This window comes from Trachypithecus francoisi, unplaced genomic scaffold (assembly GCF_009764315.1).
Source record: "Trachypithecus francoisi isolate TF-2019V2 unplaced genomic scaffold, Tfra_2.0 Lachesis_group7, whole genome shotgun sequence".
Taxonomy (NCBI): Eukaryota; Metazoa; Chordata; class Mammalia; order Primates; family Cercopithecidae; genus Trachypithecus; species Trachypithecus francoisi.
Genome location: NW_022681472.1, coordinates 77,682,857 through 77,704,395, shown reverse-complemented (window position 1 = coordinate 77,704,395; position 21,539 = coordinate 77,682,857). Strand labels below are relative to the sequence as shown.

At 48.1% G+C, this 21,539-nt stretch overlaps 2 protein-coding genes across 4 annotated transcripts in view; one reads left to right on the top strand and one right to left on the bottom strand.

Moving 5' to 3' along the window:
- The window catches only part of LOC117079076, a 42,090-nt gene extending 28,458 nt beyond the window's left edge, over positions 1 to 13,632 (top strand). Inside the window, exons 5-6 of the mRNA XM_033202698.1 lie at positions 12,349 to 12,441; positions 12,858 to 13,632. Coding sequence (XP_033058589.1) covers positions 12,349 to 12,441; positions 12,858 to 13,454 — 690 coding nt within the window. The 3' untranslated portion in view covers positions 13,455 to 13,632. The remainder of the gene's footprint in view (positions 1 to 12,348; positions 12,442 to 12,857) is intronic.
- ZHX2 (zinc fingers and homeoboxes 2) overlaps positions 1 to 14,469 on the bottom strand; it is a 191,035-nt gene extending 176,566 nt beyond the window's left edge. For all 3 annotated transcript variants that reach the window (XM_033202836.1, XM_033202838.1, XM_033202835.1), the window contains exon 1: positions 13,873 to 14,469. The gene's annotated coding sequence lies outside the window, so the exon portion shown is untranslated. The remainder of the gene's footprint in view (positions 1 to 13,872) is intronic.
- Between the last annotated feature and the right edge of the window lie 7,070 nt (positions 14,470 to 21,539).

The window sequence follows — 21,539 nt, the reverse complement described above, 5'->3', positions numbered from 1 at the left end:
TTTTACTGTGTAACTCAGGCAGGTTAATTTCTTTGAAGCCTCAATTTTCTCATACGTAAAATGAGTACAAAACTTTCTACCAAAGTGGGTAGTTGGGATTAAATAATATAAAACAAGGTATAGTATACAACATGCTTGGTTCCATGGCTGACACTTAACACATTTACATCCTGCCTTCCTACCACCATTAAAATACCATTTGGTCTCAAGTTCAGACTCTATAAAAAAAAAGTTTACTATTGGAAGTAGCAGAAAGATCCTGCAAGGACAGTTGTGATATTGCTCTCTGTGCCACAAAGGAAGGTGGAGATGGTACTCCCAAGAGGAAACAAGGGATAAGGCCAAGCTCAAGGGAGGAAGTGGACCCAGCTTGCGCCCAGAGGCCAGGGGTCCAGACAAGGGAGCATGGTAGGCCAGGGAGGCAGGCAGGTTGGCCAAGATAGGCCAAGAGCGCCTGAACTTGGGATAAAGCTGGCCTGGGATAGACACTGCCTTGAATGCTTCCTGTTAAAATAGTCCAGCGACGGTCCTTCCAGGCTGTGGTAATGACCTGCCACCAGGGGCAGCAGCGAGCAACAACTCATTCTGCACCTGTGCCAACCGGGAGCCTAGAACTCCCTATAGGCTGTAGTGAAAGAGCCACTTCCTCATTCATGTAACCATCCAGTCATTGTACAGACATTCTTTTCAAGCCTATGAAGTGGGCCAGCCCTGTGCTGGTGCTGGGAACACGGAGACAAACAGGAAGCTTTCCCTTGGGGTGGAGGAGTGGCTCATAGTATTTCAGGGATGCAGATGTACAGATCAAAATCCATCAGCTAAGATTTCTAACAGGCTATTTCCATGGTACACTGGCCTCTTAGAGGAGAGAAGAAATATCTCTAGAGTAGAAAAAAGTAGGTTTTGCTAAGTTTGGGGACATTCTTTCTGGGAAGAAGGAACTACAGGAGTCTTTCTGAAGAGAAGGAATGAAAGGGGAAAGAGGACAGTGCATTTGGGGTTCAGGGGTCAGTCTGATATGACTAAAGTGTGGGGTATGTGGCAGGGGTGGAAGTTTTTAGAGCAAAACATGCCTGGTGGGTAGAGCTCAGCTCTCAAAGAGCCACCATGCCAGGGTCCTGAATGTGGACTTGATCCTATGGTTCAGAAATTATAATAGGAAGTCTGTAGTGGACTGGAGAGTCCATTAAAAAATCTAAATATCTTTAGACTGGAGATATGCTCTCTAGTCTGACCCACTCCCACTGCTTCCTACTATTCTACACTTGACCCCTTTACTCTTTTATGCTACCTGCAAAGCTCTTGAAAGCATTTGGGTTTCTGACCCCTAGGAAAGCAGTGACCAGGAGAGGTTTTTAGGCGGTTAGTGAAACATGAACAAATTTGGTGTTTTAGAACCTCAATAGCGTGGAGGAAGGGAGAGGTTGGTGACAGATGACACAACATGTATTCCTTCCAATAAGATTTCCTCCTTCCCTCTTGTTAGAAAAACAAAATACGAAAAAAAAAAAACAGATGGAAAAAAAAAGTCACCTCTGGGAGAGTTTCTATTCACTTTTGTGCAGTCAGGACCAACATGAGGTCACACTCCTATTTCAACATACCCAGACTCTCTTTTCTTGAATTCTATGCATCAATATAACAACTATTTATTGAGCAATCATTCAGTGACAGCTGGGTGCTCAGGTGTTCAGGTGGCAGAGGGTCAGGGTAGGGAGGTGAGAATCAAAGTATAAAACTCCAGAGTTCAGCAAACTCAAGGACTCATCATAGCACCAACCCACACGTACGATGACTGGTGGACAGCATAAGACAAAAGGAATCTCCCAACAGGGGACCTTACAGCACAGATGGCCCACACTCCGGGTGTGCCAGCAGGTGGGTGCCAGGACATGGTGTGTGCACAGGTCTGGGGAGAGCGGCAATAGGAGGTCTGATGCCGTTGGTCCCATGGCCCTGCCAGCAAGCAGTCTTTCCCAGAGGTAGGGCCTCCTGAGCTTCTGTGATTAAGAGGGGTGAGTCTATTTGAGCCATGTGCGGAATCTACGTAGCCTTTGGCCAAACTGGAAAGAAGGCTCTCATCATTTCTATCATTTTTGTAACCAACACATCTGTTATTCATCTAGAGTTCTCAAAGTCGATTTCCCAAATCTCCTAAGACAGATCAATTAGTCCTCCCTTCCCTGAACTGAACTCTTGAAGACCAGCAGACTAAGCTGGTTACAAAAAACGCCATGATAGGGCCCCTACTTGGCTTACCATGGCTGCCCCAAGTAGCATCCGGCAGGTGTTTTCTCATGTGTGGGGAGCACAGCAATGCACTCCGGCTTTGGAGATAACAGAGCCAGGCCTGGAGTGCCTACAGCCCAGAGCAGAACCCCTGAGCTCAACTGGAGCCAGTGCTGGGCTCTGTGGCTGGGACTTGTGATGCCCAGGTCAGGATCAGTGGGGCTGAGAAGGGTCTGGATGTCCAGTTTCCTTCATCCTAGGCCACTTCCTGGTCCCTGGGATGTCCTATCCTTTCATGGGATGGGGCCACCCATCACAGATGAAAGGCATAGGGATGTCCCTCAACCTATAGGGACTTAGAGGCATCCTCACAGGAGGTAAGGTCAGACATACGCCAATGACAACAATGACACCAGCCAGCACTTCTGGGGCATGCGTAGGTGCCAGGCACTGTGCTAAGTGCTTCACAGGTATGATCCCCTGTAATTCTCACAGCAACCCTGTGAGCAGTGATTCGGGCTCTGCAAGTCCAGCCAGTCTAGCTATGGGGGCTGCAGATGCATGGGTTCTCTAGTCAGACTGAGTACCTCCAGGGAAGGGCAGCGGTGTGGCCATCTCTGTGTTCACCCCCACAACAGTGAGCACAGTACACTAGGAGCAGGGTGGTGGCAAGGCCTGGGGCAGGGTGAGATACGCTACAAATCAGTTACCCAGGAAGTGAAATTTAAGGACACACTCTCAGGTGCCACCCTGCACTTGTATGAACCCGAGAGTGGGTGTCACCTTAAATTTTGCACGCTGGGTACCTCATTTGCTTTTCTCTAGTCCTGGCCCTGGGTAGTCCACTGACCAGGCAGGTGTGTGTGTCTTGCTCCTCCACCCTAGCCATGGGACCCTTCCTTCTCTGTGCCTCAGTTTCCTCACCTGTAAAATAGGGCTAATGACAATACCAAGGGTGGACAGAGATGCAGCAAAATCAGAACTCCCTCATACTCTGCTGGTGGGAACACAAAAATGATGCATCCACTTTGGGGAACTGTTTGGCAGTTTCTCAAAAAGTTAAACATAAAGTTACCATACGACCCAGCAATTCCACTCCTGGGTATCTACCTGAGAGAAATGAAAACACATCTCTAAATAAAGACTTGTATATGAATGTTCACAGCAGCAGCATCATAATCACTACAAAGCAGAAACAACCCGATTGTCTATCAACTGATGAATGGCTAACAAAATGTGGTATATCCACACAACAGGATATAAAAGGGAACAAAATACTAACACGTGTTACAACGTGGATGAACCTCAAAAGGGAAAGAAGAGAAGCCAGACAAAAGACTGCATGGTATATGATTTCACCTATATAAAATGTCCAGAAAAGGCAAATCTACAGAGACAGCAAGTAGATTAGTGGCTGTGTAGGGCTTGGGCTAAGTTGGGTGGGGAGTGGAAAAAGGAAATGGAGAGTGACTGCTAACGGGTACACAGAGTCTCGTACTGGGGTGATAAAAATGTTCTAAAGTCACACTGTGGTAATGGTTACATAATTTTGTAAATATACTAAAAGTCAATAAATTGTGCATTTAAAGTGGGTGACGCTTGGGTACGTAAGTTATATCTCCATTATGCTATTTTAGAAAATAGGGCTAATGATAAAACCTATGGCACAGCATTGCCCAATGCCTGAGAGTATCCTATACATCATCTTATTTATGTATTGATTTATTTGAGACAGAGTCTCACTCTGTTGCCCAGGCTGGAGTCCAGTGACACGATCTCAGCTCACTGCAATCTCCACCTCCCAGGTTCAAGCAATTCTCCTGCCTCAGCCTCCCAAGTAGCTGGGATTACAGGCATGCGCCACCACGCCTGGCTAATTTTTGTATTTTTAGTAGAGATGGGGTTTTACCATGTTGATCAGGCTGGTCTTGAACTCCTGACCTCAGGTGATCTACCGGCCTTGGCTTTCCAAAGTGCTAGGATTACAAGTGTGAGCCACCGCGCCTGGCCCCTATACATCATCTTAACCCTTATTATTATGCTCAAATAAGTATCTGTTGCTCACTGAAAGGTTGCCTAAATTCCCTTGAAGTGCCTTTATTTTTAGGGGGACTTTGGGGAACTAAAGTGAGCAGTCACCCAAGATCCTGTGTCTCTAAGTGACCTGCCCATGCCCACACAGGTCTCCCAATCAGCTACTCTGGCTGCAGCGAGTGCTGCAGGCAACTGCTTGATGTGGGTGAAACTCTTCAAGTCTTGGATTCCAAAGACCTGTGTTGAGTTCTGGCTCCGACCTTCGTATTATCTACTCTGTAGGGTTGCTGTGCAAATGACATGGGCTACACTGCGAGGATACTTGAAGCATCTAATAAATTGTGGGAAATCATGGGTGAGGGAGACCGTTGGCAGAGGAAGACACTGAATGCACACCCATCCTTGCTGTTATCCTCCATGCTGGACTGTGGCTCAGCCACAGGTTCTAATCCATGTAGGAGGGACCACAGCCCTTTTGCTGGAGCTATAGGTGCATGGAGAGCAGGAGGGGTTAAATGTGCCCAGGCTTGATGAACATCAGGTGTGGCATAAGCCTGTCTGGCTTCCAGAACTCTTGGATAAAGGACTTCCCCACTTTGTACTTTCCTGTCTGTTAAATGGGGATAACAGAATCTCAACATCAGGCTAGGCATGGTGGCTGATGCCTGTAATCCCAGCACTTTGAGAGGCCGAGAAGGGAGGATTGCTTGAGGTCAGGAGTTCGAGACCAGCCTGGCCAACATGGTGAAACCCCGTCTCTACTAAAAATACAAAAATTAGCCAGGCATGGTGGCACGCACCTGTAGTCCCAGCTACTTGGGAGGCTGAGGCAGCAGAATCGCTTGAACTCGGGAGGCGGAGGTTGCAGTGAGCTGAGATCATACCACTGCACTCCGGCCTGGGTGACAGAGTAAGACTCTGTCTCAACAACAACAACAACAACAACAACAACAACAACAAAACAGAATCCCAACCTCTCTTAGGATTGTCCGAGCACACCCACAAAACACACGTAGAATTGTGCTTGTGATGTCAGTGAGGGCTAGCATGAGGATGGGCAGCAGGTGTTGTGGCTAAGTGCCAATAACTGTGACCTTTCTGAAGGCAGGAACATTGTTTTCTTCCTCTGGCAGGCGCTCAGTGAGTGCTGACTGGAAAGAGGAATGGAAGTGGGGAGAGAAGATGCTGTGATGAGCTGGCTGGCCCAGGAAACAGAAGGGCCTTAGCTAGACTGTAGAGAAGAAGAAAAATAATACATGCCCACAGGACTGTATAACCTTGGGCCAATTATCTTACCTTTCCCAGCCTCAGTTTCCTTAAGCTGGGCTACGTGATCCCTAAAATTTTTTTCGGCTAGAGCATTCCTGGATCCTACCAATGCACCATGTTGCTATCAGACGCATCCTCTCAAAATCCTCTTTCAGTGATTCCAGAGGACATTATATATCCTGTACCAGGAAATCCATAAATCCCATTCTAAAAGCGCCAAAGTCAGGCACTGTCCAAGTTCACACTGTCAAATGCAAGTTCTCTGTTCTTTAGAATGTTTACCATTAACTGCGAAGTGATCAAGACCGTTTCAGTTCTGTGGCTCTTTCTGTCCAAGAGCCCTGGTTCTTGGAAATAACGTGAAGTCTTCGGGCTCTCCTGGACTACGTATCTCTGGCAGAAATTCACCACATGCTCAGAATCAATTCTCTAGCATAAAGTTCCCCAGAAGAAAGTAACAGGCAGTTCTACAAGATAATGAAACCTCAGAGTTCTCTATTAGGAGAGCTTAGGGGAGAGCTGGCACTTCAATCCTCTTCTGCCTGGAACCCATCTTTTCCCCTAAATGTCTTGGCCAGAGGGCAGTCTCTTTCTCTAGCTTCTAACTGTCAGTTCACGTCCCTGCATTATCTACCTCTCTGCCTCCCCTACACAAGAGCAAAGGCACACCCCATCACCACCAGTGCTGGCCTCCTGGCTTCTCCCTGCTCCCTCCAGACCACCACTGCCACAAACAACTTCACTATGACATCCAACTCTGACCAGGCTGTGTGCAAATATCTTAATCTATTTTCAAAAAGATAGGGTGCCATGCAAATGAAAATAAGTTCTAAACTTCCTCCTCCACAGGCTATGGAGATCCCTGGGGGGTTCTTGGTGCACCCAGGGGCTGGGGAGGGGGGGAGGGGGCGCCTGAGATGGCTTTGTCCTTAGAGCAATTCAGCCCAGTCTCATATTTTAAGAACAGCGGGAACGTAATATCAGCTGAAAGGAGTTTTCTGTGCGCTATTTAACTAAATGGCTCTGCAGCTGGGGAGAGCCATAGGCAGACGTGTTATGATTCAAAGGCTCCCAATTACAATGATCCTCTTTTATTGTATAAAAACAGCAACACAGCCATTCTCCACCCTCCCTCCGCCTGGTTCCTCCACCCCCTTCCCCCATTGGCTGGCGAGGCCACTCTGCATCCTGAAAGGAGCACCCAGATTCTCCTCCAGCTCCAACTTTGCAGCTTTCGGCCCACGGGGATTCCTTCCTTCCTGATCGGGGAGGAGAGGGCGGAGGGCGCAAAGTCCCTGGAGAATGTTCTCTTGGAGACATTAACAGAGGCTTTACAGTGGCCTCTTTTTGAGGAGGGGTGGTTTGGGGGAGCTGTAGATAACAGGCACGGATTTGTAATGCGCTCCTGTTTTGACTAAACTCTCATGCTCACATGTGCACGCACATTCATGCAGGCAGGCATGCACCTCTATACCCCTTACCAGAAAAGCAATCAGACTATCCCAAAGCATGATCTAAAACCGTCCCTTCTCCCCACACGTCTTCCAGGCTGATGTGGGCCAGGCCTCCAGAAGACTTATGTACAATATCAGAAAGCTCTGGAATCAGACTGAGCTGAGTTTGAATTCTGTCTCTGCTACCTTCTTTCTGTGACCTTGAATAAGTACTTAACCCCTCTGAGCTTTAGTTTCCTATCTTTTTAAATTTTTTATTATTTTGAGTCAGGGTCTTGCTCCCTCACCCAGGCTGGAGTGCAGTGACATGATCATGGCTTACTGTAGCCTTGACCACCCGGGCTCAAGCGATCCTCCTGCCTCAGCCTCCCAAGTAGCTGGGACTACCGGTGTGTGTCACCACACCCAGCTAATTTTTTACTTTTTTATTTTTTGTAGAGATGGGTTTTCACCGTGTTGTCCAGGCTGGTCTTGAACTCCTGAACTCAAGCAATCCACCTGCCTCGGCTTCCCAAAATGCTGGGATTAGAGGTGTGAGCCACCACGCTAGCCCATTTTTCCTACCTTTTAAGTGGAATTACACCACCACTCTCAATTTACTCCTCAGGGTCAGATTAAATGACACCGTGAAGGGAAAGTGTTTAGCAGAGTGCCTAGCACATAGTAGATGCTTTTTCAGGGGCTGTTGCTGTTCTTAACATGGTGAACACCGTGTGCCTGTGCTGTGTCTGGGTATATGGGGAGCTTTGTGCATTGGGTTGTGTAGGGAGTTTTGTATTTGTTCAGTTTCACCAGCCAGAGTGTACCAGGCTGCGGGGGGGTGAGATGGCTGTGGGGGCACAAATGTCAGGCCTGCTGAGGAGTGTTTTTCTTGAGTCTTTCTGCAACACTAGTTTAAACGGTCACCTCTGCACAGCGTACGCAGGCATGCATGAGTGCCTGCCGCTGCCTCCTTAACTTAGACTTTTGGTCCTTCCTCAGTTTTCTGCAGATGTTTTTGAGCCTAGCAGCTGCAGTTGCAGGCATCCAACCAGGGCAAGGAGAGGCTGTAGCCCAGGAACTCTCATTCATAACCTTCTTCCTCTCTGCCTCAATAGTAGGTTCCTTCTGTCTCTCACAAGTGACCCCTGGGCCCCCAACAGGGAGATTTCCTTTCAAAGAAAGAGCTGACTCAATCTAGCTACTCCCTGAAGCCCCAGAGATCCATGAATCTATTCTCTGACCCTGAACTTGACAGGAAATGGTCTCTGGATTTTGCTGATTTCTCTCTGAAAGGTAAACTCCGCGTGGGCTTCCCGCTCTTCCATCCCAAACTAGGTATGTGCACCCCTAAAATATATCACAAATCTCTCACACCACAATGAATGCCTGGCTCACATTCCTTCATATTGATCCCCTATGGATCAATAGCACAAGAATTTCATTCACTGCAGATTCTGTTATGTGTTAAATACCATTGCAGTGAAACATTGTGTAACAAGATTAATCTCCACTAGGTGTTTCTAACATTAGGGAGTAGGGTAGAGAGAAAGAGGAAGAAAGGGTGTGAACTGTGGCTTTTAACAAGAAAATATTGTCCACCAGCGGGTAAAGAGAGGTATCAGCAAGAAAACAGGTTCTGGCCTTGGTGTCTGTATTCCATTTTAAAGTTTGGGTGGAAACTGATATACTGTTGTCAGGACTGTTTTTCTCCTTGGGGTCTGTTACACACACACACATACACCACTGCCAATCAGCCCCTCTTAACTGCATGATTACAAGTGTAAGAACAGGAAGCAGACTGTGGGTGGATGTTCTTAAAATCACAACCTGTTCAGTGTAGGGTGGGGGCATTAGAGAAGGGTGGGGGAGGGGAATCAGGATTTTTTTCAGTTCAAAATGAAATAATCGTGTCACTACAGAAAATAATGTCTACCTTATTGTCTATCAAAGGGTCACGTGCACAGCCAAGCATCCTTCCTGAGCTGCGCTGTCTGGATGTGGCTATGACACAGCACATTATGGTATCTGAACAGTGCACCAGCATCTCACTGTGATATTCCAGGGTCAGGTTTCCATTTCAATAGTTGCTCAGACTTGCCACAAAATGAGTGCATGTGTGTACTGGGGGTGGGGGGAGGCAGAAGGGGAATGACAATGAGATGGGACAGTCAGCGTCCTGGGATTGATGATGAAATCCACACATGCTAATTACTTGGCACCTCAAATTTACAATAAAGTCACTTTCTTGAGGTGGTTGCAGCGATGATTTGTTGAGCACAATTCATATGTGAGGTGTGTGCTAAGCCTTTTTACAACTTTCTTATGTTTCCTAACAACTCATACAGCAGCTACTAAAATCATCTCCATTTCAGAGATAAGAAAACTGAGGTAAGTAATAGCTCAAAATCATAAAGGTAATACCCTGAGCAAAGAGAATCAGAGAGGCTGGCCCTTGCTGGAGGAATCCAGTCTGGGGAATCTGGTGCTGGGAAGGCCTCTGGCATCCTCTGATATCATCTCCTTGATTTAAAGCAATGGTGAGGGTCATGGCTGAAGGTATCCTGCTGATGAGTGGTGCAGCTGTAGCTAGGGCCCAGGAACCCCCAAGGTCAGGAAAAAGTAGTGTTTGGAGAGTAAATGGCACCCCCTTCCAGTTTTTCCAGTCCCGCTAACTGAATTATCCAGAAAGGAGAGCTGATTGCCTCCCTGTAACAGCTGACTCACATCAGGTTAAGTTTGGATTCTTATTGACAGGACCTAAAAGAAAATCATCCCTCACTTCTTTGTTGCACACTGTCTTCTTTTTGCCCTGAGGCAAAACTGGTCCCCTGGCCTGAAACTTTCCAGAACACTCGTTTTATTTCAAATAGGAACTAAGCTCGTTTGTCTGCACAAGGTACTCTGCTGTCAGTCTTAGTCTTCCCTTCCCCAAACACGTGACAATCCCTCTTCAGAAACCTGCCATAGCTTCCCAGTACCTAGAGATTAAAAGCCAACCTCCTCCTGGTCCACCTCCAAGCCTGGCATCATCTCTTTGCACAGTCTTCCCTGCATCCCCCTCTCCACCTCCCCAGGGTACCTGTCCACCGCTCCCAGGACCCTTCTTTCTCATCTTAGGCAGCACATGCCCTCCCTGCCAACTCAACAACCATTCCTTCTTTCACCCCTTCTGCCTTACAAGTTGAACCCCAATTTGCTCATGACAGCAACGGGTCCACCTAAAAATACTTGACTGCTCTTCCTTGGCAGTAGTCACCACGTAGCACAGCTCTGGTCGATGAGCTAAGGACAGAAGTCTCTGAGAGGGGTGCCCCTTCCCAGATATAGCAGTGAAGCTGTACTGGGAAAAAGCTCTCTGAGCCTCATTCATCCTTTTTTCTCTTTCTTGGAATGCAAACATGAGGCCTGGAGACGTAGCAACCACTTTCCTACTACGAGATGATAAACCTAAGGCCAAGGCCTCCACTCTAAGCATGGCAAAGTAGAAAGAAGTAGTCTGGGTTCCCAATAGTACAGCTGAGGCATCATCCCCCTTTACTCCCCGCCCCATTGTTGTCTGACACAAAAAAGTCCCTATCTGGTTAAGTCACTGGTAGTCAAGATTCTGCTGCTAGCAGCTGAATGCAATGATATTGGCTACACCTCCAGACATTGTTCCTCTTCATTCATGGGGCAGTTCAGCTGCTCCCACCTCTAGGAGACCCTCTGTGATCCCCTCAGAGCAGAAGAATCATGCCTTTCCTTGTGCTTCCACAGTGGTTAGTTTTCTCAGTTATAGCAGTTATCTAAGCCTGCTTGATTTGGTTTAATGAGTGCTTCCCTGCAGTCAGCTCAAACTCCTAGAGGGCAGGGAGTCTGTATCCCACCAGCATCTCCATAATGTCTGGAGCATGCAGTGCTTTGTGTTTCTGCCAGGGGGGCTCTGTCTCCCCAGCATTTCCACCTGGTTATGCGCTCTGCATTGCAACAGCAGAGTGCGTGTGTTCTGGGGGCTGCCACTCCACGTATTAGCTGTTTGGTCTTGGGCAAGTTAGCTAACTTCTCTGGACTTGTGCCTCATCTAGAAAAAGGAGAATGAGAGGACTTACATCAGAGTTGTCATGAAGACAAAATAGTCTAGTCATAAGCACTTGGGATGGTGCCTGGCATACAAAAATGCTTAATGGCTATGGGTTCTTATTAGTATAATGAACATTATAGTTGCTGAGCGAATAAATGAAATCAACCCACAGTTGCTAAATAAATGAATAAAGGAACAAAATCCAGGTAAATTCTGGAGTTCAGACCTCGGGACGGTGGCTACTCTTCCCTCTTTTCTGCCTGGACCTGACCCTTTACTTTTTTATTCTAACTATGACGCTGGATGCTGCTACAATAGACTGGTTAAGGCTATGAAGTTAGGCCTGGATTTGCTTTTTGCCGGGTCGCTCAGGCAAGGTTCTTCACCTCTTGGAGCCTGTTTCCTCAACCATAAACGGAGGATAATAGTAGTACTTAGCTCACAGGGTTGTGGTGAGGATTAAATGACAAAGCACGTAAAATATACAGCATTGTGCCTCACACACTGTAACAGTGTTAGCAACTGCTATCAAACATTGCCACGATTCCTTTTGATAAGTGCATAGCACCCAGCTGAATCACATGGTCCTGATGTGGATGAGAAACGCGGGGTGGGGCCACCTTTCAGCAAGTCAAGATACACTGCACTTACATCACAGGAATACCCTTTCTTCAGTGCCAACAAACAGTGGTATTTTTCCCCTTTAAATGGACATTAGTTGATATAGCTGATGTGCCCCAAAATCTTGGTTTCTTGCATTTTCCCCTGAAGCACGATCTTCAGGTGCATCCTTTAGCTGACAGCAAACCTGGCTAGAAGGAAAGGTACAAGAGCACAAGAGAACAATCGCGGAGCAAAGCATTTAAACAGCGATGATATTTCCACACATCACCAGTCCAATTATTGTCAGTGACACATTTCAGCCTTACTTGTAGATTTTTTTTCCCTTCTGGCCTTAAAAGCAGCTGTGTATACAGCTTTCTGTAACTTTCCCTTTAATCTTAAACCTTTATGCTAGTCCCATTCAACCACTTGACGGCTCCATTAATCTATTTTTACTATTAAACATGCCATTTTACAAGATATTTATTCCACTTGGTCGTCATCCAAACGCTTTTTGACATTACTGCCCTGGGAGTGAACTGCTTAAACTCGCCGCCCTCATAAACAGAAAATCACCTTTTGACTCAAATCTTGAAGAGCTCTCAGAACCTCACCCCCTTCACTTCCACAGGCATTAATTTCTGCCATATATAAAGGAGAGAGTGAGTAAGTGTGTGTGTGTTTGTGTGTGTGGTTTTAAGAGGGTAATTGTGGGAGGTCTGGGCAATTCAAGAAGTGCTGGGGAAGGAATCCTCTCCTCCTAACTCCTCCATTCTGCTCATCGGGGCCTGCCTGAGATCTGGGGATCTGGTAAGTTAAGAGAGAGAAAGTGATCAGAGAGCAGGTTGGGGAAGAACTCCAGGGCCTAAAAGGCAGTCTCCCAGGGGGCCAAGCTGAGCAACCACTCTTTAAAAGGGGAGGGGTCGAGGGAAAGTCCTTATGCATCGACTTCCCTCCTTCTCCACGCCCCAGACAAACAAAAGGCCACCGCGAAACAGTTGAAAGTAGAGACCCCACTGGCTTTGAAGCCTATCAATCAGGTGGAAACCTGAACAAATCACAATTTGACTTCCCCATCAAGTTTTCTCCCCAGCCTGACAAACCCTCCTCCTCCGCCGCCTCCACCTCCTCCTCCGCCTCCCAGGCTCAGCACAGCTACGAGGCCAAAGGGACCGTCCTGTGATGCCTGCTGGTTTCCAACTTTCCGCTCATCTTCGTCTCCGCAGCCTCCTGCAAAGCGGCTGGGAAAAGGGCAAGTTTGCAAAGCCGAGGATACCGAGTCCTGGGGAAGCCACAAAGAAGCTGCAACACCAACAAAGATTAACCTCTTGTGGGGCAGACGAAAAGCGCCAGCTGCCGTTCAGAGGGACGAACGTGGGCTCGGGCTGGCAGAGGCTCCGGCCAGCCGGCGGCGGACAGCAGGGCCGGGGGTCCTGTGGCCCCCCTGGGACCCCGCCCCGCGCGGACTCCCCCTGCACCTGAGCGGGGGTGAGGACAGCGCCGCGCTCCGGCCCTGCCCCCGCCAGGTAGCTCGGCTGCCGCCCGCGCTGCGCGCCCGCTGCCTGCAGCCGCCGGGAGCGACGAGAGCAGAGGCAGCCTCGGCCCACGGCGTCATGCTTCCTGCCACCACATTACGGCGAATCGTCACCGGGAGAGGGGAGCGAGGGGAGAGGGGGAGGGAGGGGAGCAGACACACGCAGCCCCCCGCCTGCCAAAACGCGCGGAGACGGGGCCACGTCCCGGTGGAGTCCCCGCGGGACCTGCCCCGTTTGCACAAAGCGCCGCAGTTTGGCCAAGAAGGGAGGGAGACGGCCACGAAATAAATAAATAAAAACAGTCGGGTCTACGTAACGCCCTGTCGAAAGCGGACGCCATATTTTTTTGTGGCTTATGTCGACATAGGGAAACGTAGACATGTTTTTCCTCCTGCTCCTCCTCCTCCTCGCTCTGGCTCCCATTTATCCAAACTTGTAATCAAAACTCTTTAAAAAAAAAAATCTCCTTCCCTCTCTGTATCCGCTCATTTCCTCCCACCCGCAAAAAGAGCCTGCACACCCCCCCTTCCGTACCCCCCTTCCAATCACAAACCCGGCCAAGTCCCATTAACAACACATTTTCGGGAACCGCGGCGGCGACGACGGCGGTGGGAAAGTTGGGCTGGAGTGGCCGGCGCCCGGCGTGCGGGGCTCGGGGCTGCCGGCGCCGGCTGGGGGGGCTCCGCGCCGGGGCGAAGTTTCTTACCTGCGCCGGGCTGGGAACGCGGGGACCCGGGCTGGGAACGCGGAGACGCGGCACGGGCGTTCCAAAATGGAACTCTGCTGGCTCCCCCCACCCACTCCCCACTCCCCACCGGGCGCCCGGCTCGGGCTCCGTGGGAAAGAGGGGGAAAGCCAGCCTGCCAGACAGACAGACAGAAAAAGCCCCCGTACGGAGAACGGTGGCCAAAATTTTTAAAAGAAAAAAAAGGAAAAAAAAAAAAAAAGGGAAAAAAATGCCTCGATCAGTGGGGAATCTACGCCAAAACCCACATGATCTGTAACGTCAGCATGCGTATTTGCATACGATACCACCACCCGAGCTGCCACCCGGGCTCGGGTTCCACAGAAAGTTACAAAGTGAAATTCAGCCCCCTCCGGAGACACCGGCGAAATGTCATTTTTCAGACAGGAGCTGGGGGGGAGGCTAGCCCTAAAGGCGCTGGTTACTGGCCAAGGTAGGGGGGCAGTAAATTAACTTAAAAGTCTGAGTCCAGTAACGGACTCGGTGGAATTTCTGCGGGAAGAGGAGGGGGAGGCGCGAGCGAGATCATTGAATATTAAGCACGACCCCGCGCGGCGGCCGCAGCCAAACCCTCTCGGTGCAATACCCATTTTCTTTATGAAAAGTTCAAGGTGTCACTGATGAGCTCAACAAACTGTTGATCTTGACCACGTGGAGTGGCGGACTGTGGGACCGAAGGGCGCGCTTGCAGGCCGGGCTCTGGCGGCACCAGGGCCCCGGGACCCTCTGCAAGGGGCTGTACGCGGGTGGGGCCACCACGCACCCTGTGCGCTGCCTGCGGCTTGGCCCGGTTTCAGGCTCGGAAAAATAATAATAACGATTTTAAAACTGTGTTGAGCGAGTCACATTTTACTCCCGGAATGATAATGAGAAGGCTCGGCGTAGGGAGGGGAAGAAGGAGCCCCCACTTATATAACGACTTGAAGTTAGATCACTTTTGCTTGGGGAGATTCCGGGATTTCCGCCTGCGCCAGGTCTGAGGCTGGTTAAAGATCCTGGAACTTTTTCCCTTAAGAGCCAATAAACAAACAGACGCCCCAGGGGCCGACTTAAACTCTGGTAGAGCCCGCTTTCGCTGGAATTCTCAGATTCGAAGAAATGCACACGCCTGCGGTGCTCGCAGAGAAGTCCCTCGGAAGCTAGGCGGGTCGCTTTCGCAACTAGGAGGACTCCAATGTTCCCAGCGGGAGCGGAGCTCTCACCGCGGCAGCGCCCTGGCTCCCCTCGGCGCCTTAGAGCAAAGGCGGCCCGGGATCGCGCTGCCCTTCGCCTGCGGCCTCGGAACCATGAACTTGTATTCCGGACGCCGCGCTCCTGCCACAGTGCTGGGCTAAAGAGCTCTCAGGAATTCGGGATCCGGGCACACTTCGGGATCTCACGCGGCAACCTGTCTGCACCGCGCATTCCTGCCCAGATGGACCTTGTTTCCCCTGGGCTAGCCTGTGGGCTCTTGGGCAGCTCCTGGGCGGGGACGAGGGGATGCGGTCTGGGGGCTAGTTTCGAGGCTCCGAGCGCAGCGAGAAAACAAAGGGAGCCTAGGGCTGAGAGGCTCTGCGAAGTCCCCGCCCGCCCTGCAGATTAGCAGGCGCGTCGCGTCGGGGCTTCCCGGCCAGCTCTGCTCTGGGGAATTAGAACGAACTCTAGCGGCCGTTTGCAACTCGGCTCTGGGCGCGAGGGCATCAACAGGTGGCCGTGTGCAGCGGAGAGGCCAGTGGCGAGGACCCGGACTGGGGTGAGGACCGTTGGCCTTGGGGCTGACTGGGTGGCGGACGCGCTGAGTGACCTTTTGGTTTTTTCATTTCCGAGGCCGGGAAGAAGGAAGTAGCTAAAAGGTTTTTGTAAGTTCTGCCCCAGGGCTCTAATTTCTGACATACCGCTTGGCTCCCCAGAAATCCTTTGCAACAAAAAACAGCTCATGGGCAAGACTTTCGTACTGGTCTGCACCTGTTTGTTCGGTTATTGCTGATGCAGGGTCTGTTTGTTGGCATTTTAGCCGCCTATAAAACAAGATTCTATCCTGGGAAGGAGTCTCTTGCGTGATGCTCTCGGGCCTGAAAGGCGACCTGGAGGGGCTCTTACAGGATTCTGTTAACTTCTTGATGACTGTAATCCAGCTTGGGCCACGTCTTTCTCAATCTCATTTGGTACCGGCTATCTAAGAACCTAATTTACTTGCCATCAACATCAGAATTTACCGATGGCTGATCTCCTCCCCACCTCCGCCTCACCCAGGGTGAACCACAATAGTAAAAAGAAAAGAAAAAAATATGGGAACCCCCACCCCCATTCCTCCCTCTTGTCCCGTCCCGCCCGGACACACCAACTTCAAGATTTTTACATCGCTTACCTTATTATGCCCCTTCCAGGCCATTCCACTCCCTGCCCCCTCCCCCTTTAAAATAAGTCTAGTTCTGTCTGTTTCCATGGAAATTACCCAAACCTTAACGAAGCTATTCCTATTTTGAGGCTGCACCTCCTCTGGATGATCAATCACTTAGGAGGGTTTTCTATAAGCCAAGTTTCCCTGGTTGCCACCTCATTGCCACCTGCTTCTGGCAGGGTGACAGATTGTACATAGGGTGGAATGGGCCAGGCCAGAGGGAAGCTGGGTAACCGTCTAAATGGTCTGCTGGGTTCTCATATCTTCAGAGCACTTGGAGCTCATGGACACTAGCAAGGATGAGGGGCTTCTGATGTGTTGCAGTGTCTTTAAATTGTTCAGAGTTTAGCATGGACTGAACTTGCACCGTATAAAGAGAAAACAACGAGGAATAAGACAAAGGTGGTTTTTGCTTTATGTGGTATGATCCCCGTTTGCTTTAAGTATATCCATGGAGTAGACAGACCCTTATCTGACAGGATTTAGGAGCTTCAGAATCAATAATGTTGGACAAGTAAATATTCAGCCAGGAAGTAACATATGCCACTTTGGCTTACAACTCATTGGTCAGAACTAAAAGTTAACTGTAAAGATCCATGGAAGTATTGTGTGCCTGGAAATGGAGAGAATGGGAAAGATTTGCACTAGTATGATAGCACTAACGACTATCATAAATAATAATAGCAGTTCACAATTATTGGTCATTTACCATGTGCTGAGCCTTTTATATGTATCATCTCATTGAATCATCACAAAAATCTATATTTCATCTTTATTTTACTGATATAGTAACTGAGACTTAAAGAGCTTAAGTACTGTACCTTGCTCAACATCACACAGAGGCTAAGTAATGGAGTTGGGATTTAAGCTTAATTTTACCTGCTTCCCAGATAGTAGACTTTTAAAACACTGTCCTCAACCACCTTTAGACTTAATTGGTTCCCTGTTGTTGGGCATTGGGTAGTTTCAATTTTATTCCAATGAACAACCTTGTGTCAAATCTTTTGAATCATCTGTGATTACTTCCTTAGGATAAATTCCTAGGTACATATTTGCTTGGTTGAAATATACACATATTTCAAGAATAAAAACCTTTTGCGAAAAGTGAAAGCTTTAGGAGGTGTGGTAGTCTTCTAAGATGGATTTTTTCAATCCTTTCCTTCCCTTTTTGAAAAATACGTCACCATTAAGAGGTGGAGTTTACTTCCCCTCCCTTGGAATCTGGACTTGTCCTGTGATTGCTTTGGATGCAATGAAAGTGATATTCTGAGACATCTAAATCCAAATCTTAAGAGACTGGCAGTTTCTGTTTCCTTCCTTTTAGGGTCCTGCTGCCATGCTGTGAGAAGCCCAAGTTTCATGGAGAGGCCACATGGAGCGAAAACCAAGGTGACAGGGACAATAGCTCCACCTGAGATCCTGGTTAATACACAGACTTTAGCCATGTTGGATGCTCCTGCCTAATTGATCTCCCAGTTGACTCTAGTCTCACCTGACATTATGTAGAGGAAAACCTTCCAACTCCACCTAGTCAACCCACAGAATCATGAGATGATCATAAGACTGTAGTTGTTTAACATTATTAACTTTTGGGGTGGTTTATTACACAGTGATAGATAAATAAAATGGGAGTTATTATCCGTGTCTTTATTTATACATATATCTGAATATTCCAGATCTACTCCCCCCTGGGCTCTGCAGGGTATAGGTAGCATTGTGAAGTATTGGAGGCCAGGACAAGCGGGTAGAGAGGCCTCTTGGTGCATGATGCCTGAGCTGGCCCACTCTCCAAATCAAAGCTTTTCTTGATTTTAGTTGTTGCTCATGAAGGATCCCCCGCCACAGGTCCCAGATCCTAAGCAAATAAGAACTCATTTATCAAACATAGATACTCAGTAGGTGCTGGAGTTAAGTTCCTGTTTGGTGTTGCCAAAAACAGAGGTTTCCATTATTTAAGGATATACACTGTGACGGGGACTGCAAGTGCCTACTATATACATGGCTGCCTGGGAGGTGCTTCTTTATGTCATTTAATCTTTTAAACAGCCTTCTGAATAGTATATTATCTCCTTAATTTGTAGGAGGAAACAGAAGTTTATAGAAGTTTATGAACTATCCATGGGCCATACAGCTGATAAGTTAGAAGCAGGTCTTGAGCCCACATTTGATTGATTACAAATCCTGCCTGCTTCCCACTATACTTGTGGCTTGCAAATTAACTCATGTGCAAACCACCTTCACCAATTTTGTCCCAGCAGCAAAGGTACTACCTATAAATTTTATTCAGCCAGGGTCATGGCTCACACCTGTAATCCCAGCACTTTGGGAGGCTGAGGCAGGTGGATCATTTGACGTCAGGAGTTGGAGACCAGCCTGGCCAACATGGTGAAACCCCATCTCTACTAAAAAATACAAAACAATAAGCCAGGTTTGGTGGTGAGTGCCTGTAATCCCAGCTACTCAAGAGGCTGAGGCAGGAGAATTGCTTGAACCAGGGAGGCAGAGGTTGCAGTGAGCCGAGATTGTACCACTGCACTCCAGCCTGGTAACAAAGCTAGACACCGTCTCAAAAAATAAAAAAATAAAAAAGAAAAGAAAACATTTTATTTACATTGATTCACATTTTTAAAACTTAAATGCACTTATTTCATACTAATACTAAAGAAGCCTTTTGTCACAATAGAAACAGGAAAATCCAATATTGAATTTTCAAATAAACCAATGAAAGGTAACAGTGAAAATAAACACGAGGAAAAAAGCCCAGCACTATTGAGCTAGCTAGATACTCTTATTTGCAGAAGGTAGAGATGGAGAGGAAAGGTGTTAGAAAGTTATTAGAGACAGGGTAGCACCAAACTGAGTTTTTTTTTTTTTTCTTTTTTTGAGCTAATTAAAAGGATGGGAAGAGAATTGAAAAGTTATAACTTTCTCTGAGTCAGAGCTATTTTGTCTATACCTGCACATCATTTAAAACCATCTCATGGCCACATATGCTACTAGCGGTACATGTTTCACATGGCTGACACCTGGCTGCTTGCCACAGCTCTTCATGTATGAATCTATTACAATGTTGCTCCGTCTGAGAGCATAAGAATCAGTGCCATGGGTTGAAGGGCTGAATGTTTGTGCTCCCTTGCCCCCCAGTTCATATGTTGAAATCCTAATCCTCGATGTGATCATATTAGGGAGTAGGTGGGGCCTTTGGGAGGTGATTAGATCATGAAGGTGGGGCCTTCATGATGGTGATACTGGAGTGCTGGGTAGAGAAAGGTGGGTCCCTGGCCAGGGCTCCACCCCTACAGACTAGGTGAGGACAGGCACTCCTGGTTTTGCATCTAAACGTTGCATTTTCCAAGACCACCCTGGACCACCACACCCTCATCCTGGTCCTATAAAAACCCGAGACTCAGGTAGACACAGGCAGCCACACTAGACGGGCAGTTGGAGAAGATTTGGGCCACTGAGAAGCCTGACTCCAGGGGAAAACCATCTTCCTTCTGGCTCCCCCATCTGCTGAGGGCTACTTCAACTCAATAACACCTTGCACTCATTCTCCAAGCCCACGTGTGATCAGATTCTTCTGGTATACCAAGGCAAGAAACCCTGGAATACAGAAATTCCTCTGTCCTTGTGATAAGGAAGGGGGTCTAACTGAGCTGGTTAACACAAGCTGCCTATAGACAGCTAAACTAAAAGAGCACGCTCTAACACCCACCCACTGGGGCTTTAGGAGCTACAAACATTCACCCCAGAAGCCTCACGGCCTGCCCATCTGTACACTCCCATAGAGGTTTGAACAGTGGGGCACTGAAGAAGCAAGCCACACCCTCACTGCATGCCCTGTGAGGGGGACAAGGGAACTTTTCCCATTTTAATGGGATTGGCGCCCTTATAAAGGGATACACCGGAGAACTCACTTTCTCTCTCCCTGTTTCCCTCCAAGTGAGGACACAGCAAGAAGATGGCCAGGAAGAGAGCTGTCACCCGAACCTGATCATGCTGGCACCCTGATCTCAGACTTGCAAGCCTCCAAAATTGTGAGAAATGTCTCTTGTTTAAGCCACCCAGTCTCTGGTTATTTGTTCTATAGCAGCCTTACCTGACTAAGACAGTTCAAGGAACTTGAAATTCTGTAAATACCAACTAACTCATTTCCCTGGCTCCAATTTTTACCTCTACTATTCATGCTGTCACCCAAACACAGATCTTGCTTGGTCACCTCGTTGCTTACAATCTTTTATTGCTTTCTACTTCTTTGGGGTGGCAGGTGTGATCTTGCGTAAACTTGTCCAAACCAGCACTCCCAGCCCAGTCTTCTGCCTCTTCTAATCTTGTCCTCCACGATTTAGCATCGCTGGGTTCCTTGTCACTCCCTACATTTTCCATGGTCCTTTCCATCTTTGTAAACGGTGCACCCTGTACCTGGAATGGCTTCCTTCTTCCTCGGTCCTTCAAGACACAGATCAAATGTCACTTTCTTTAGGAAGCCTTCCTGTACTCTCCCAAAGAGAGTTAATCCTGCCTCCTCTGAAGTCCTACAGAACTTTGCACTTAACCTTGAGTTAGCAATTATTGCCCAGTAATCTAGTTACTTCTCTGTATTTGCTGTATCCATTTTACTATACATCCCTTGTGGATGAGTATTTCGCCATAGTCATCTTTGTGTCCTTCTTTCTTGCCTCTCATGGGGTATATCGCAGGCAGAATTCAAAGATGGCTCCCAAGATTCCCAGTCCCTGGTTATTCATTCAACCATGGATGTAGGTATTGCTGTGAAAAGATTTTGCCGATGTTGTTAAAGTGCCGAATCACTTGCCCTTGAAATATGGAGATTATGAAGATTATCTGGATGGGTCTGATCTAATCGTATGAGTCCTTTAAAAGCAGACAGGTTTCTCTGGCTGGTGGCAGAAGGGAAAGTCAGAGACATTCAAAGAATGAGAGGGATTTTACACGAGGGAGGTTTTCTGTTGCTAAGATGGACCTGAGAGCCACTTCTATAAGCTGAGAGCAGACCCTGGCTGACAGTTAACAAGACACCTGGGACCTCAGTCCTACAAGCACAAGGAAATGAATTCTGCCAATAACCAATAAGCTTGAAAGAAGACCCTGAGACCTAGATGAGAAGTGCAGCTCTGGCTGACACCTTGATTTCAGTCCAGTGAGACCCTGAGCAGAGAATCCAGTGAGGCCATGACTAGATTTCTGACCTACAGAAATTGTGAGATAGTGAATTTGTGGCATTTTA